The 17,653-nt window shown below is 34.6% G+C and overlaps 1 protein-coding gene across 6 annotated transcripts in view; it reads right to left on the bottom strand.

Moving 5' to 3' along the window:
* NALCN (sodium leak channel, non-selective) overlaps nucleotides 1-17,653 on the bottom strand; it is a 269,461-nt gene that overhangs the window by 148,572 nt on the left and 103,236 nt on the right. For all 6 annotated transcript variants that reach the window (XM_084880254.1, XM_084880257.1, XM_084880255.1 and 3 more), the window contains exons 12-13: nucleotides 7,525-7,692; nucleotides 220-411 (exon numbers count right to left, since the gene is read on the bottom strand). In XM_084880254.1, the coding sequence (XP_084736380.1) occupies nucleotides 220-411; nucleotides 7,525-7,692 (360 nt within the window). The remainder of the gene's footprint in view (nucleotides 1-219; nucleotides 412-7,524; nucleotides 7,693-17,653) is intronic.

Raw genomic sequence — 17,653 nt, 5'->3', positions numbered from 1 at the left:
TCGATTATTTCCAGAATTATAGAATTAGTGCATAAGCTGCACATGTGCTCAAACACCTGCACCCTGCAGGAGAGACCTTTTAAATATTAAAACTAGCTACTCCAAGTTATCAAAAATATGACAGCATGATTGAACCACTGATAAAGTGAAATTACTTTGATGTACATCATTATTACTGTAATAAGAATAATGACTTCAACCACATCTTTTAGTTCTTACCCTTGGAAATGTTGTAAATCTGTCCAGTTCTTCGACAAAGCAGAACATTTGCAAACTGATTGCTGACATAACAATCAAGAGGCTGGCAGTAAATACAACCAAACTCCCAAGCTTCTTCCCAGGACCAAAGATCTTGTACACAAAGTCTTCTAATGCAGGTGAAATCTTAATAAGCCGAACCACCCGAAGAACCTATTGGGGGAGAGAAAATCATACATATTCAATCATTTGTTTACACTGAATCTTAAATAAGTTCATATTAAACCTCATTTTTCATAGCATTTTGTAAAATTGCACTTTTCCACTTAAGCATCTAGAGAGGAAAATTCACAATATAATAACTAAGATATCAGTATAGCTCACTATCTGTCCTATATCAAGGACTCAGTGCAGTAGGTATGGAGAGGGGGCAGGTGCAGGGGTGGCGGGGGTCAATGGGGGATGAAGGGGGAAATCTGTAATACTTTCAATAAAGATAAATTTTAAAAATAAAAACTAAAATATGAAAAACAAAACACCAACAAAACAAAACAAAAAACAGCTCAACAAATCCCAAATGAATGAATGAATGAATGAAGAAAAATAGTGACAACTGTTTTAACATACAATATTTCAAAATGGTATTAACTAGTACATGTTGTTGAATAAAATTGATATTTTTCTAATGTTCAAATATAGAGGAAAATGTAGTTCAATGGTATCAATACTCATCTACACTAATAAAAGAATAAGGTGCAAATTGACTGTACCTTTGCAGTGCCCACCAGCCAATCAGGAGTGAGTATGCAAATTAACCCAACAAAGATGGTGGGTTAATTTGCATACACAGGTGCTGAGTGGCTGGAGGTGGGGCGAGATGCTTGCATCATCACCATGGTGAAGACACAGGCTTTCCAAACCGCCACGGCTGCTCCAGGCCCCTGGGCAGCTTGGGTAGGCCAAAAGGTGGCTCTGGCATGAGCGAAGGCAGCGCTGGCAGCCAGGGGAAGGAAGGCCTATTCTTGCAGCAATCTTTGTGCATCAAACCTCCAGTTGTCTAATTCGGTAAAACTTCCCAAGTGTTAGTGTACATTCTTAAAAAAATGTTTTAAAAACTTTCTGTCTTGGAGCCTTTACGTAAGGCTGAGACTGCTACCCCAATAGCCATTCTCTCCATCCTGGAAATAGAACTTTCTGAATTGTATCCTAGGGAAAAGCTACCTAGGGCTGCAGACTACATTTTCCAGCCTCGCTTGGAGCTAGGTATGGCCAGCAGACTAGGCTTAGGCCTATGGAAGGTGAAAGGAAGTGACTTATGTACTGTATTTTAGTACATAAAAATAAATAAACCTGTCCTGGATACTCTTTTTATACATTTCTTTGGCTGGGAAATGGAAACAATTGAAGTACACTACATTTTTGGACCAAAAATAGAAGCCTTGAATAGAAGATGATGAATCCAATCTGACACAAAAGACCAACTTCCTGGATGCCCACACAGAGATGAACCAATTCCTTGTCCCGGACACCCACCAACTAGACAAACTTCTATCGTATGTAAACCTTGTATTTTTAGATCTTTGTTATATTAGCTTGTTATCAAAACATCCATATATGTTTTACATGTATATTATGTATGTGTATATATTTATATGTGCAAAAACTCCCACCAATAACTAATACATTTATTTTCTCATTCATTTAACTTATACTGATTGATTGTTATGTGCCACACATTGTGTTGGACAAATATATCCAATAGCTATTATTACAAAGGGAGAATAAAAATATCTATAGCATTAAAAATGTAAATGATAATGTAATTAAAAGTTGACATATAAAATATGGAAAAGTAGCATTTTACATTCAGTCTACAATGTTATCAATTTTTTATGTACATCAGAAGTAAAAAAATGTTGCCAATTAAAGGCAACATTATAAGATGGACCCCAAATTTAGAGGTATTAAAATAGGGAAATTGTCTGGGCATAAATAAAGTATGGTAAATAGAATGGTAGTCTGAGTTGATTCAATATCAATAAGAGCTTAAATTATCTGTGAAGGTTTCTTAATAGAAGAAAGGTGAATAGTTTATTAAAAAATACAGTAAGAGCCCTAGCTGGTTTGGCTCAGTGGATAGAGCAATTGCATGTGGACTTGAAGGGTCCTGGGTTCAATTCCAGTTCATGCCCAAGTTACAGGCTCAAAGGTGTACATGAGGCAGCTGATCAATGATTTTCTTTCACTGAATTTCTATTTCTCTCTCACTCTCCATTCCTTTCTGAAATCAATAAAAATATTTTTAAAATACAGTAAAGAAACAGGAAATGCTTTAAAAAACAAGATTTTAATTTTACACATACAAAATAATATATGATTTGTTTGTTTGTTTTGTTAATCCTCATCTGAGAATATTTTTAGAGAGAGTGGAAAAGAGGGAGGGAGGGAGAAAGAGAGAAAAACATCAATGTGTGGTTGGTTGCCTCCTGCATGTGCCCTGATCAGGATCAAAGTTTGAACCTATAACCCAGGTATGGCTCTTGACCAGGAATTGAACCCATGACACTTCTGGGTACAGGCTGATGCTCTAACCACTGAGCATACCAGCCTGGGTAAAAATAAAATATATTTGGATTTTCCTTTCCAGCATCCCTAGCTTCCCGCTTTCCCTGATTTTTCTTTGACAAATCATTACTACACTAGTAAGGGGACTCCCAAATCCCCGAGATCCAGGCCTGACCAGAGTATTCACAATTATTTGATTCAGCAGAACATTTGTTGGCCTTATGAAAGGTATTCCCTTTCTTTGTTCCCAATTAGTACTACTGTAAGCATCACATCAGGTTCAAGCTTCTGGGAGACATTTTTGCCACTAAATGGAGAAAGTCAGCTTAAGAATGGTAGCAACAAAGAAGAAAAGTGACTGAGTCCCAATAATACAATGTTAGCCTCTGAATTTTGCCCCCTAAACTTTGAATTAACAGGAAGTGTTGAGGTAACATTATCATGCTGCCAGAGCCAGCAGCAAGAGCACCACACAGCTCTGCTGGTCTGACTGGCTTTGCGTGGCTGTGAGTACACGTATTCTTCTAACTATGCCAGGGCTGACTCCTACTTGAGCCCTGCCCACTGCACTAACTGTTGGGAACTTAGTTCAAGCTCCTTCTTTATCCTCTGCTCACTAGACAGCAGGTGTTGGGTCTGAGCCCCTCTGCCTGGGGCTGGGTCTCCTAGGGTGCCGGGTATAAGCTGTGAGAGGTTGTGGGTATACAAGAATAAGTCTTGCCGAGACCGGTTTGGCTCAATGGATAGAGCGTCGGCTTGGGGACTGAAGGGTCCTGGGTTCGATTCGGGTCAAGGGCATGTACCTTGGTTGCAGGCATATCCCCAGTAGGGGGTGTGCAAGAGGCAGCTGATCGATGACTCTCTCTCATTGATGTTTCTAACTCTATCTCTCTCCCTTCATCTCTGTACAAAATCAATAAAATATATTAAAAAAAAAAAAAAGAATAAGTCTTTATTGCAGAAACCAGTATGGCCATCAGATAAAAACAGTCCTCACAGCAAAGTCCATACAGGCAGGCAGCCAGACATTGGCTGGTAAATGCATATCTTTCTCATAAAGTAGAATCAGTGTCTGCACAGATATTATCTAAGCAGCCGCAGGCCGTATCCTAGACTCATTGCCTCACTTCATAGCGGTTCCTGAGCTCTCTGGCTCAGCAGCTTCTCCTGTCTCTCCTGCCCAGCTGCTCTCTCTAGCAGACTTCACACACTCCATCCCAGCTATTCTCTCTCCATACTCTAGCAGACTTCTCACTCCAGCCTACTCCAGCCAACTAGCTGGTCGGTAACCTACTCTGATACCATTTACACAAAGAGGGCTTCGTGCCAATGGTTACATCAATCATATTGGCTACAGAAGGGCACAGTGTACCTTGTGTCCTTGCACCCGCTCATATGACCTGATTAAGATTCCCAGGCTAGCCGGTTTGGCTCAGTGGATAGACCATCGGCCTGGGGACTGAAAGGTCCTGGGTTCAATTCCGGTCAAGGGCATGTACCTTGGTTGCGGGCATATCCCCAGTAGGGGGCGTGCAAGAGGCAGCTGATGGATGATTCTCTGATCAATGTTTTTAACTCTATCCCTCTCTCTTCCTCTCTGTAAAAAAATCAATGAAATATATTAAAAAAAAAAAAAAGATTCCCAGGCCTCTGGCCATTCTGGTGTATTGATAATAAGGCCTCTGTGCTCCCACTGGCTTTGACTATCCTGAGACCTGACATGGTTCCCACACATGCCTATTGTCTGAAGAACACAAATGATATATGGTCTCTAGCCACATGTCTAGTAAACAAATAGACAAATGTTTCAAGAAGTCTAGAAAATGTATATTTCCTTCATGCCAAAGCCCTTCAAATTAAGCATTATATTACAAATATGGTTAACAGTTTTTCCTGTTATAATACTTTAAGTATATATCTGAAATCAGCACATTACACTGAGGCTATCTTTCAAAATAACAAGCCAACAGCCTTATCATAAAAACCATTAACATATTCACATTCACATTCATATTAATACCTAGAATACTAATCTGGGAAGATTTCACATTTTTATTAGAGTTGTTTATTCTCAAACATAAATGATCGGTATCTAGTTGTTAATATTTAAATATAAGCAAGTTTACAGAAACATTTTAACTGGTTTATAGCTCAGATTTAGTACTGTGTGTTTTCCCCATTTAAATTATATTTAAAGAATTTCCTTTGTAATTTTGAATCCTATCCCAAATTCTAATAAAAATAACCTATGCATATCTGTGCAATTTTGATAAATTAATATTTCATTAGCTGGAAGAAACAGAGCTTAACACAACTCCCACACTGGTGATTTGATCAACAATTTCAAAGGATTAACCTTGCATCCTAGGGAAGCCAAAATCCTTATAATTATGCCTTTTTATTTATTTGGGGAGAAGTATGATTTTTGTTCTGTCTACCCAATATGTTGATTTTTGTGTTCCTACGATACTCTCACACATAAGGTCTGTAGAACATTTTGTGATAGTTGCCAAATCACATTTTCCTGGTCACATTTCTGACTCTCTTAGAGACTATTCGTTTGATTAGTAAGTACTATAGAAATTGTGTGGTTTAGAATATGATCTGTGAAATTAAACTTGCTGGTGATGAGTTTCTACCATTTGCTAGTTATGGTAGGTCTTAGGCAAGCTCTCAAATCTCTTGGGACCTTCATTTACATGTACACTGTCTAGCTCACATAATTGTTACGAGAAACAAATGGAACAATGTACTCAGCACAGTTTAATAGCCACCCAATGGTTTGTTAATGACTTAAGATAGTATTTCATGTGTAAAATCAAGTTACCTTCCAGTCATTTTTAGATGTTATATGAGTTTTTACTATTTTGCATTTAAATAAAACAATTACATCTCTGTTATTGCAAATTCATCACAGCTATTAATTTTATGGTCAAATTATGACTTGCTAAGCTATTCCTTAAATATAATATTTACCATTTAAACAGTTTCCATTTTTTTTAATCTCATAAAGAATTCTAATTTTGATCTTTTTCTGACATTTTTTACAGAAAATTATCTATGAGAATTTATAAGAATTTTCAAACCCCAAATATATTTATACTATATCTTTATTGAAATATGCATCAGCATTTTTAAAATTTGGCTGATTTGATAGGTTTATATTAAATTATCATGTAGCTTTTGACTATCAGCCATATTTCCTATAATTATCTACAATGGTTCTCTAAGGTAAGCACTACATGCTCATGCTGATTTTTGAAGCTAGATAGCAGTGTCAATGGGCCTATATTGCATGAATGTTTGGGAAGCTCATTTGTACCCAAAATGGGACAAGGGATTTATGTGCAAAGATGTTATGGTACTAAAAGCTTAAACCATGATAGTCCTCCATGATTTCAATATGCTCAGTAGCGATTTTTTGAATATCGTCATTTTATGTTGAAGTGAATTTGGTTTTCATTTTTATGAATTATATTTTCATGTCCTTTTCTCCAAGTAAATAGATAGTTTCAGGCTATAGCATCTTAAGTTAATACAACCCTGAAAATGACAGCTTTGGTATTACCAATAAATAAAATCAATGAAATTGGAATGCATTTTCTTTCTTATAAGAAGTTGGAATCTTATTTCTCTGAATTACTTCTTTAAATTTTACTGCTACTTTGTTATCTAACAATTTTTAAATAATTATTAAGAAAATAATGCATATTATGGTATTTCCATAATAAATTATATAAATGACCAATTTTTCATCAGAGAGTAACTATATTTGAGATTTTAAAAATTAGGATATCACATATTTATAGTTTATCATTTTGAGCAAGTATTCAAAAGAACAATGAGTACATTGCTGTTATTAAACAATTATGAAAGGCATAATTAATAATTACTTTTGTTTACTGACAATTATAAAGTAATATATTTTAAGATTTCACATTTGAATAAATAGCTATCCAATTATTATAAAAATTACAGGTATTATTATTTGATCATTATAAAGAAATAGGCATATATAAATAATGAAGTTTGATTTACAGTTTTTAAGGTAAGTTTTATTTCTTATTTTAATTGTAAGTCACTGTTGAATAAACATATGTTGGCTTATTGAAAAGAGATCTTCCCCTGGCTTAATAGCTCAGTTTGTTGGAGCATCATCCTGTACTCTAAACAGTTTTGGATTTGATTACCAGTCAGAGCACAAAACACAGATCATGGGTTCGGTCCTGGGGGCGCGTACAGAAGCAACTGATCAATGTTTCTCTCACACATTGATGTTTCTTTCTTTCTCCGTCTCTCTTCCCTACTTCTCTTTTAAAATCAGTGAAAACATATTCTCAGGTGAGGATTAAAAACAAGCAAAAAACACAAAAGGGAGATTTCCACTTGGAATTAAATTCTTATTTCCTACTCTTTAAAGTGTGTCAACATCTTATGTAGTTTAAAATTTGATATATACATAGATGTATAATACCAATGTATATGTAATATACATATCTTCACATTGTGCTAACTTATGAACTGTATTTTTAAAACATCTCCATTTATTGCTATGAATTTTCAGGAGTTTTAAAAACAATGGTACAATTATGAACATACGATTTTGGGTATTTAAGATGCCATCAAACCTACCTTAAGTGTGCATTTAATAATTATACATAACTGTTATATATAAACTTATACAATTATTATTATAATGTGACTAGTATTTTCTCTGGAATAAAAAAATATCTAAAGACAAATAGGCATTATTTGTATTACCTGAAAGTATGTGAATTGAGAATGATAAAGATCTGGATATACATGAAGAGTAGTTCCAATCACAAGTAATAGCTCAAATTTGTGGAGAGATGAACTAATATATCCAGTAAATCCCAAACACCATATCTTCAGAAGTGCTTCCAAGTCAAAAAGTACAGTAAAAGCCACCTATGTGAACAAAGAGACAGTGGAATTGAAATCTAAAACTGTAATTTATTTTAAATTATATTAAATATTTGTCAGCGCATAAATTTCAGCCACTATCATATAAAATGAGGAGCCCACAATTATCTAAATTAGGGGTGTCGAACTCAATCAGAGAAGGGGCCAAAATCTAAAATCCAGCCTAAATCGCGGGCCGAATGGTTTACTGAACAGTCATAAACTGACAATGTCATAAACTGACAGCGGAGTGCAGTGATGACAGCGCGGTGCGGGCCACATTGCAAGGCCTGGCGGGCTATTTGGCCCGCGGGCCTTGTGTTTGACACATGTGATCTAAATAAACTAGAGGCCCAGTGCATGAAATTTGTGCATGGTTAGGGTCCCTAGTGGCAGCTGGCTGGGGGGGGGGGGGGGGGGGGAGGGGGTAACTCCCTTCCCCTGGCCTCCTGCCCTGCCTCAGTTGAGGGGACAATTTGCATCTTAGGCTTTTATTATATAGGATAGTTTGAAACATACCAACTAGAACCTAGCATACCAAATACATCTTACGCAATTAGAAAACTTGTTAAAATATTAAATGTTTGCAAGTGGCATTATTTCTTCATTATTCACTATTTGATAATATTTAAAAGTCATTTCTATTGATAAAATTTCTATATACCCAGAAAGGGTACATTTTTCTTTTAACTTTATCTTTATTGCTTAAAGTTTTACTGATGTCCCCTTTGCTTTTGTTCCCCATTGACCCCTTCTACTCTACACTTGCCCCTGGGCCAGGCCTTCACCACACTATTGTCTGTTGATGGGCTATGCATATATGCATACAAGTTCCCCTGTTAAGCTCTCCTCAGCCACCCCCCACAACCCTGCCTTTCCTCTGAACTTTGTCAGTCTGTCCCATGCTTTTAGGTCTCTGAATCTATTTTTTTCATCAGTTTATAAGGGCGCATTTTTATATAATTTTTTTACTCTAAAGATAAAGTTTCTATAATGCACATAGTATATTATAAAACAACTTACATATTAGTAAGCAAAATTAAACTAATACATAAATGTTTAAATATTATTATGTCCTCAGCCACAAATAAAGATATATTTTATACCAAGAAATTTATGTTTGTGTATATGCACATATTCATTAACATATTAGTACATTGTATGTCCATATTATTAGTTAATAATCAAAATTACTATATTAATAAATTAACCTCTTAATCTATCACATTAATTCTATAAAGTTGTTATTACAAATAACAATATTAAAAATACACATGTAAATATAGCGTGTATTATTTCTTTACTTGTCCTATGGGTAAGAAAACTCATTTTACAAACAAGTTTGCAACTGGAATGAAAATGTGCAATACCAGCTTAACTACTAATTGAAGAGCACAGGCTGAGTATTGGAATCAGTCATAACATATCCCTCTGAGAAGATACCAGATGATTTATTGGAAGAAAAGAAGAAAGAAAGCTCACTTTCCCTTTTTTCTAGGCCAACATGGGATATCAGAATGTATTTTCTTCCACTCACATTTGAAAAATGTGGAGAAAAGCAGAATTTTAATAATATCATTTTAGAAATAAAATACTAAAAGGATTAAAAGTGGTTAATTTAGATGTAGGGAAGAAGTTAACATTACTTTTCCATCTAGCACTTCTGTAGACTCAAGTTGCTTCTTAATTTGAATTGGCATGTCCTTTTTAAAAATATAAAACAGTAATACACTTGAAAGGTTAAATAATCCTAAATACACAGTATTAACAAATTCCCCTGTGAGCCACTTTGCATATTTCTTTCTTAACATCTCCTGTCTCATCTAAACATATACGTACAATCACATAAATGGGCTTGCATTTTATATGTCACTCTGAAACTTGCTTTTCTTACTCACCAACAGTCACAGACAAACTCCCCCCATCCCCCCTTGCCTGAGATAAAAGATTTGGTCCTAATTATTTTTTTCATCAGCTGCATATTTTCCCATAGCATTCAATGTTTATTTAATTAAACATTCTCCCTGATGACTCATTGAAAAAGTAGTTTTCCCTTAATAAGAAATCATCATCGGAAAAAATGTTAAGCATTTTGCTGCTTCAATAACAAGACTACATTAACTATCCTTATTCAATATCCATATTTATTTAACGTTCATATCTATAAAAAATATCAAATCTAGCATTGCTGGGGCAAAGGACAGGTTTATAGAGCTTTAAATTTTAAAAAAAGTATTAATAAATTTATTCAAAATGTTATAGAAAATCACCTGCCTTCCAGCAAGGTAGGAAAGTGCTTCTTATTCTAAAACTGTACCATTACCAGATGTAATCAAGCTTAATCAAGCTTTTGTTTATCTGTTCATGTGTGTATTGATTATTTAGATTTATTTTATTTTTAAGAGAGTTTTTCTATTCATAACCTTGCCAGCTTTCTATGGTGATGTTTTGTCTTTTTTATTAATTCTTGGGGTTGTTGATATTAAGAACAGTTATCTCTGTCTGCTATATGAACTGCAAATAGTTTTTCCCTAGTCAATAGTTTGACTTTTGATTTTGGTGGCATTCACTCTGTAAGCATTTTAAATTTTATCAGGTCAAATATTTCTATCTTTATGATTGCTTTCTTTACCTTTACATACATAAAGGATTATTATCAAACTGTCATATCCAGGATCACACTATGTTTTTCTATTTATTATATTTGGACTACATTTTTAAATTAAAAATTTCCCAGAGAGATGCTGTTTCTTGTGAAATTTATTTTTATGAATTTAATATTCCAGTTACTAATATAAAAGCATTTTTTTAACTTTTTAATTTTAATTTTTTTTTTTTTTACCATTCTACCTAATTAGTTCCAGTGAAGAGTAACCAATTCACTGGGTTATTCTACAATATGATTACAAATACTTTTAATAAGGATTCCTGGACTTTATTAAAATATGTACATTTCATTTGCAATTAAAATAATATTTTTTCAAGATTGACTTTGGGGTTAATTGAATTACCTTATTAGCTATAATGATACAGCTGCACGGCAATATAGTAGATAATGAAGTGGGAATAAGAGGAATCCATACTCCTCATTTTCCATGAAAGTTTCTTCAGCATTCCTGCAAAATGGCTGCAGTGGGCTTTGATAATTAATTTCTACTCTGTTTAAAGGCTTCTCTTCTTTTCCAATTCTACTTGAAAGAATTTTAGCCTTCGATTTGTTGAGGTAGTGAAATGTATTACCAGAGCCCTAGATGTTAACCATTTGAATATTCCTAGAATAAATGCTAAATGGTAATGCTAATCTGCTGGATTTTATTGAATAACTAGAGGCCTGGTGCACGGACTTGTGCACCAAGAGGGTCCCTTGGCCTGGCCTGCAGAGATTGGGCCAAAACCAGCATTCTGACATCCCCTGGGGGGTCCCAGATTGCGAGAGAGTGCAGTGTCAATCCTAAGCAGTCAGCCTTGCAATCTGTGGGAGGGTGGATTGCACTTGTCACTCCCAGCCTAGGAGGGTGCCATTGCCTTGGCCTCTTCGTTCTGCTGCCCTGGGACCTTTCTTCTGTCATGTATCCTTTCAGTACATTACACATCCATGAGTGCTTACAAGGTGTAACTCATTTTTTAAGAGTGAAGGCAAGATTTTAAGAGTATCATAAACATTCATATATATTTTTCTCATATTGCTTGAAAAAAGTTGAGAACAGTACATGAAAACACATAAAACAATATATGAAAAACATAAATTTTCTTCTTACTATTTTCCAAAATCACCATTTTTTAACCTTTATTTAATTGCTTCCCCTTAAGGAGTACTTTTAGATATTTTGTTCCTAATGACCACACCATATGGCAGTTTTAAACCACAGATATGCGATATATCTGTTTATACATTTCACATATCTTTTTATGCTTTATATAAAGAAAGAATAGGATGTTTTCTGCCTCTTTAAGAACTAATTTCTACCCCAAAGAGGTGTTTTCACCCACTGTTGATAACATATACTTTATAGATATATCAGATTTAGTGTCATCATAGTACAGTTTAACTAATTTTCAGGAATGTATTCTTAAGAATTTATTAAACAACCTATTTTATTATTTCTTTTCCAAATATTCATTTTATAGTAGCACATACACTATTTAATATATACTATAACCAACCCTCTTGCCCAGAAAATGATCAATAATGAAATAAAGATTTTTAAATTAAAGATTATTATTCAAATAAAAAATAATGTATTTGTTCTCTAAACAGCATATAAGGAGAAAAATAATAAAATGGAAAATGACATGCTTAATATAAATGGAACAATGAAAATTGTTCTGCCCTTTTAATTCAATGACACATTTATAGGTGACAAATTATAAATGAGCTGATGGTGCCATGCAGGTCTGAGAAGATAAAATGGGAGATTATGACCATATGTGGAAAGATATTTAAAATATATTATTCAAGATTTGCGTTACCATCTCTATTTCATAATTTCAAGTAAACATGGATATTCATTCGAAAATGAATACTTATTTATCACAAAAGAAGGTTATAGGACAAAAGTCATAAGCCACTCAATTTGGGTAACCCTGTTCTCTTAAATGAAATCCAGATTAAATAACACCCAAAGAAATGATTACCTTTGTCATTCTAGAGGTGTCTTTAAATCATCTACATTTTAGTCTGTACTGTACCTTCAGTATCCTATATAAAAAGCAAACTTTTAAGATAGATCACCCAATAGTAAAAAAGTCACTATTTTATTCTTTTTCACCCAACAAGACCTGCTCAATCCTCCAAAAACAGACAGCATAGTTATTGCCAGAAGAAGAAACTTATTTAATTAAAGTTTCCCAGAAAGTGAAAAATAAAACTTTCTGGTAATATGAAAGACTGCTGCTGTGGCAAGATGAATTACTTTCTTAATTTGATCTCTTGTGATTAATGAGCTGAAATATGAGTATCAGATTTCGTTTGAACTAAAATAAATGGCTCTTTCATTTAATTGCATCTTAAAAACTATCTTAAAACCAAGTGTCTTCAGAGGAACACAGAAATTACTTTTCTAGAAAAGATGACCTCCTGCAAGATGACTTTCAAAAAGCATGGGCTCATTTCTGCTTTGAACACAGAGCAATCATAGACAAACAGGAGACCAAAGATACATCCTGGAGTCCTAAGCAAGATAAAGCTCTCTTTACCAGAAACATGGCCAAAACACACACTGTTAGAACTGCTTGCTTCATTGACCTATCTCTCCTATTAATTTGTGCGTTTCTTTTGTTAAAATTATTCATCTTCTGTCAGTAAAACGCTGCTGATAAATTTATGTTCAATGCACAGTTTAGTCTACAGATATATTTTACATAACAATAGAAAAGTATTGTTCAAATTTTATTATTTCTTAAGAAAATGAGAATACATATTTTAAAAGTATGTTCCTTATACAATGTAATTTTATGTATATTAATAACAATGTATTATCTTAGATCAAAATGAAAACTCTTACAAAAGAAAGTAAATCTCTACCTTTTTATATTTATGCATAGCCTAGAAAACAAAGGCAAATTTTTCCTCTATCTTAACTAATTCTAAATTTAGGTTAAATAATCTAATGTAACAAAGTTCCCAGTTTCTCAACAGAAGCCAAGAGGCTTTATTTATGCCTAAAGGATTTTTAAAAAAATATACTGCAAGTTGACTCTTAATGGGTTGAGTGCTTTATTCTGGATTTTCAAAATAATTTATTCTAGAATACAATGTGGGAGCTCAAGAAATTATTTCCTAAAATCTCATGGCTTTTTGTGATCTATTTTAAAAAGAAACTTTCTAAAATATTATTGCCTTAAGTTCTGTATCATTATAGTCCATAAACTTGAACTGCTGTTATTAAAACCATTTTGAGGACTAAATAAGATAATGCATTTCTTTAAAGCACTTAGCAAAATAATAGAAGGTCTAAAAAAAAAAAAAATTGGTAACTATTATTGTCATTTGCTTTACTGTGTTTGATTTGATAACATGGAGACCTGTTAGTTGACCTGTTCTGAGTTTTTATAGTTTAAACCAAGATCAAGCTCACTGCTTATTTTTATAAATAAAGTTTTACTGAAACACAACGATTCTATAATAAGACCACACTCACTTTTGCACAGCAGTGGTGGAGTTCAGTAGTTACACAGTGGCCCGAAAAACCTAAAATGTTTATTCTCTGGCTCTTTAAGAAAAAGTTTATTGACCCTTGGCTTAACTCAAACCACCTTTATAAACTTTTTTGAAAAAAAAAATTTATTAAAAATTAAGTTTGATTAAAACAACCTATCCACACTCATTTAAAACAAAATACTTTTATTCAAGCACAAGTTTCTATACAAAAAAATTTATAATGTAATTTGAATAAAAACCAAATATGCTTTGGAACATACACCCAATATTAATCAACCAAAGTGGAACCAATTCTGAATGTTTCAGTAGTTCAAGAATATACTGACGCCTATATAATTCAAAGAATTAAATCTCCACTATCCAGTTTATTAAAATCAAATTCATTTTCAGTGGTTTGAGAAGGTGGCAACAGTTAATAGACATGTGATATGTACTAGATTCGGCTATACAATCCTATATTTCTGGGGGGTTTTAAGCTAGAAAAAAATCCTAATATCATATATAAAAATGAAAATGACAAGGATTTATCAACTACCTCTGGACTCTACCAATCCACTTAAATAGTATCAGCAAATTCTACAATATCATGTTATTTGACATTTTGGTGGAATTTTTTACAGCATGCTTATAAATGAGCTTAACACATTAGAAAAACAGGCCAATTTTGTATGCAGAAAAATTAGGTAACATTTACTGGAGCATTCCATTCCCAGTAAATGGCCTATATATTTATTCTACAGGGTTGATTTAGTGTGACTGGCCACCACCCTGGGCTGGGTTACAGAAGAAATATTAATATAATCTATAATATCCAGTAGATCGTTCCTTCTAGAGAGATTGAGATAATCTAAATCATGTCTTTCCATTTCTGGTTTTTATTTAGTCATTAGTGCAGCTTTGATCTCTGGTTCTAATATCATTGTATAATTCTTCCACCACAGCTAACTTTCCACCTCATTTTACCAGAGCTTTAGTTAACCTTTGGGTGTCTTGTTCCATGTTCACCAGTTCCTTCTACTACGCACTCAGTCTCCACTTACATAATCAGCTTCCTCTGTCCTAGCCTCAGCTGGTTCTTTCCCAGATGCATAACTTCCCCCACAGTCCTTTTGAGAAGAGAATGCCCATGCTCCAGTGCCCCATATGGCCCACGTAGGATAACATGTGGTTGAGGAAGAATGCCCCATCCAGTACTCCTCCCTGCCCCTTTGACATGTATTCCATTAGGGTAAAACATCCTCTTACAGCACTGTCACTGCCACAGGCCCCTGCCTACATTCCTTCCCCAAAGTGCTGGCCTCACATGGATTGACTTCAATGTCATTGTAAAGATTCAGCCAACACCTTAGCTTGATAGTTCCTTGCTATTTCTGTCTCAACTCCATCATTATGTTTAAGCCACTCACATCCATATAAAACCCAACATTTTTTATTTACCCAGAATTATTCCAAAATTCTAAACTCTGGGTCCCATTCTTTAACCTTCTAGCTCTTAAAAAATCTTATTCTATCACTTCAACTTCAAATCTTATTCTATCTCTTCGGTTCTTTCTTTGACCATTTAAAGACTCTTTATAGTTCATTTTGTTCTCTCATTTTCCTCTTATTTTCATATCCAACCTAGACCACAGGGTCATCAGTTCAACTCCTTTGCCAGCCACCCAAAGTTCCTAGTCCCTTGTTTCTCGCTCTATAAGCCTGAAAATGCTCTAAAGCTGGATCAATCTAAAGGTTGCACTTCTCCCCTTTATGTAAGGCCTAAGAAAGTTACAGACCTGTCTAGCTGGGACCGGTTTGGCTCAGTGGATAGAGCATCGGCTTGGGGACTGAAGGGTCCCAGGTTCGATTCCGGTCAAGGGCATGTACCTTGGTTGCGGGCATATCCCCGGTAGGGGGTGTGCAAGAGGCAGCTGATCGATGACTCTCTCTCATTGATGTTTCTAACTCTCTATCTCTCTCCCTTCCTCTCTGTATAAAATCAATAAAAAAAATATATTTAAAAAAAAAGAAAGTTACAGACCTGTCTAAATTGGTATCTCTATAAATTTGTAGTCTCAAAATTAAGCTGTATCTCCAACATTGCATTTCATATGTCTTTAGTTAGCTTTTTTGCATTCTCCACAGTACCCACTTCCTCTGTCCTTTCTCCACAACCTTCCCAATTCATTGCCTCATCATCAGGCTGGATAGAGACCTTATTCCCTATTCAAAGGACAAACAGAAATCACTTGAAGGGAATTTCTTTAACATTCAATCTCTGCATTACAAATTCACTTGCAAATGTTACTATTGGTTCATATTTCTCTCTGCTTTTAATGACAATGCATTCTTTGTGTGATGGTTTTGTAACAAAATTATAGGTACTGATTATAATTGTCTATTTTAAAAGGACATTGATTAGCCAGAACCGGTTTGGCTCAGTGGATAGGGCGGACTATAAGGTCCCAGGTTCGATTCCGGTCAAGGGCATGTACATTGGTTGTGAGCACATCCCTGGTAGGGGGTGTGCAGGAGGCAGCTGGTTGATGTTTCTCTCTCATCAACATTTCTAGCTCTCTATCCCTCTCCCTTCCTCTCTGTGGAAAATCAATAAAATATATATATTTTTTAAAAAGGACATTGATTAATAAGATTATACAGGTTTCAAGTGTACAATTCTATGATACATCATCTGTATATTGCATTGTGTGGTCACCACCCAAAGTCAAGTCCCTTCTGTCACCATATATTTTATTCCCCTTATCGTTTTCTACTCCCCCCCTCCCAGCCCCTTTTCCCTCTGGTAACCACCATATTGTTGTCTGTGCCTATGAGTTTTTTTGTCTTGTTTTCTGATTGTTGCTTTCAGTTTTATATCCCACTTATGAATGAGATCATATGGGTTTTTGACTTTTCCATCTGACTTATTTCACTTAGGATGATATTCTCAAGTTGCATATATGTTACTGCAAATGGCAATATTTAGTTTTTTCTTATGGCTGAGTAGTATTCATATATATATATATATATATATATATATATATATATATATATGACATCTTCTTTATTCAATCATATAATTTCTTCATGAGCCCTCTCATTGGTCCTCCACAGCATAAAAAACTTATTTACTGTCTCTATTTTTTACTAAACTGTAAGATCCATATACCATGCAGCAACTAGGCAGCATCACATTACAAAGACTTTACTTCAGTGAAAGTTTGGTACTAATGATAACTTTGTTACAGGAAACAAACCTCCATGAAAAGAAGAATTCATAAGTGACTTCTGAAAATTTCTTATACCCACATAGATGTTTATATTCAACTGGAGGCGCTGTGCCCGAAATTTGTGCATGGGTATGCAGGGCCCTTCAGCCCAGCCTGCACCCTCTTGTAATCTAGGACCACTGGTTCCTAACCGCTCACCTGCCTGCCTGCCTGCCTTATCACCTCTAAATGCTTGCCTGCCTGCCTGATCACCCCTAACTGCCTCTGCCTTGGCCTCCGCCACAGTGGCTTTGTCTAGAGGATATCCAGAATGATATCCAGAAGGTAATTCCACTGTCTGGTCTAATTAGCATATTATGCTTTTATTATTATATGTAACTATATACCATCAATTATTTTCCCGAAAAGTTTATGCGTGAGTGGATTGAATTTTTGTGGACCAAATCAATTTTTAAATGCACTGGGGGAATTCTCAATATCTAAGAGGACTCAACTTTATGGTAAATTGATTTTTTTATGTGAAAAATGCTTTTGTAATAAAAATAAATGGCAATTTTTCTGCTTTTTAAGTTTATATTTTCGTATATTTATTTAGTAT

The sequence above is a fragment of the Pipistrellus hanaki genome (assembly GCF_964339955.1).
Source record: "Pipistrellus hanaki genome assembly, chromosome: 3".
In the NCBI taxonomy this organism is placed as follows: domain Eukaryota; kingdom Metazoa; phylum Chordata; class Mammalia; order Chiroptera; family Vespertilionidae; genus Pipistrellus; species Pipistrellus hanaki.
The sequence above is the reverse complement of the archived record's forward strand: the minus strand, read 5'-3'. Positions and strand labels throughout refer to the sequence as shown.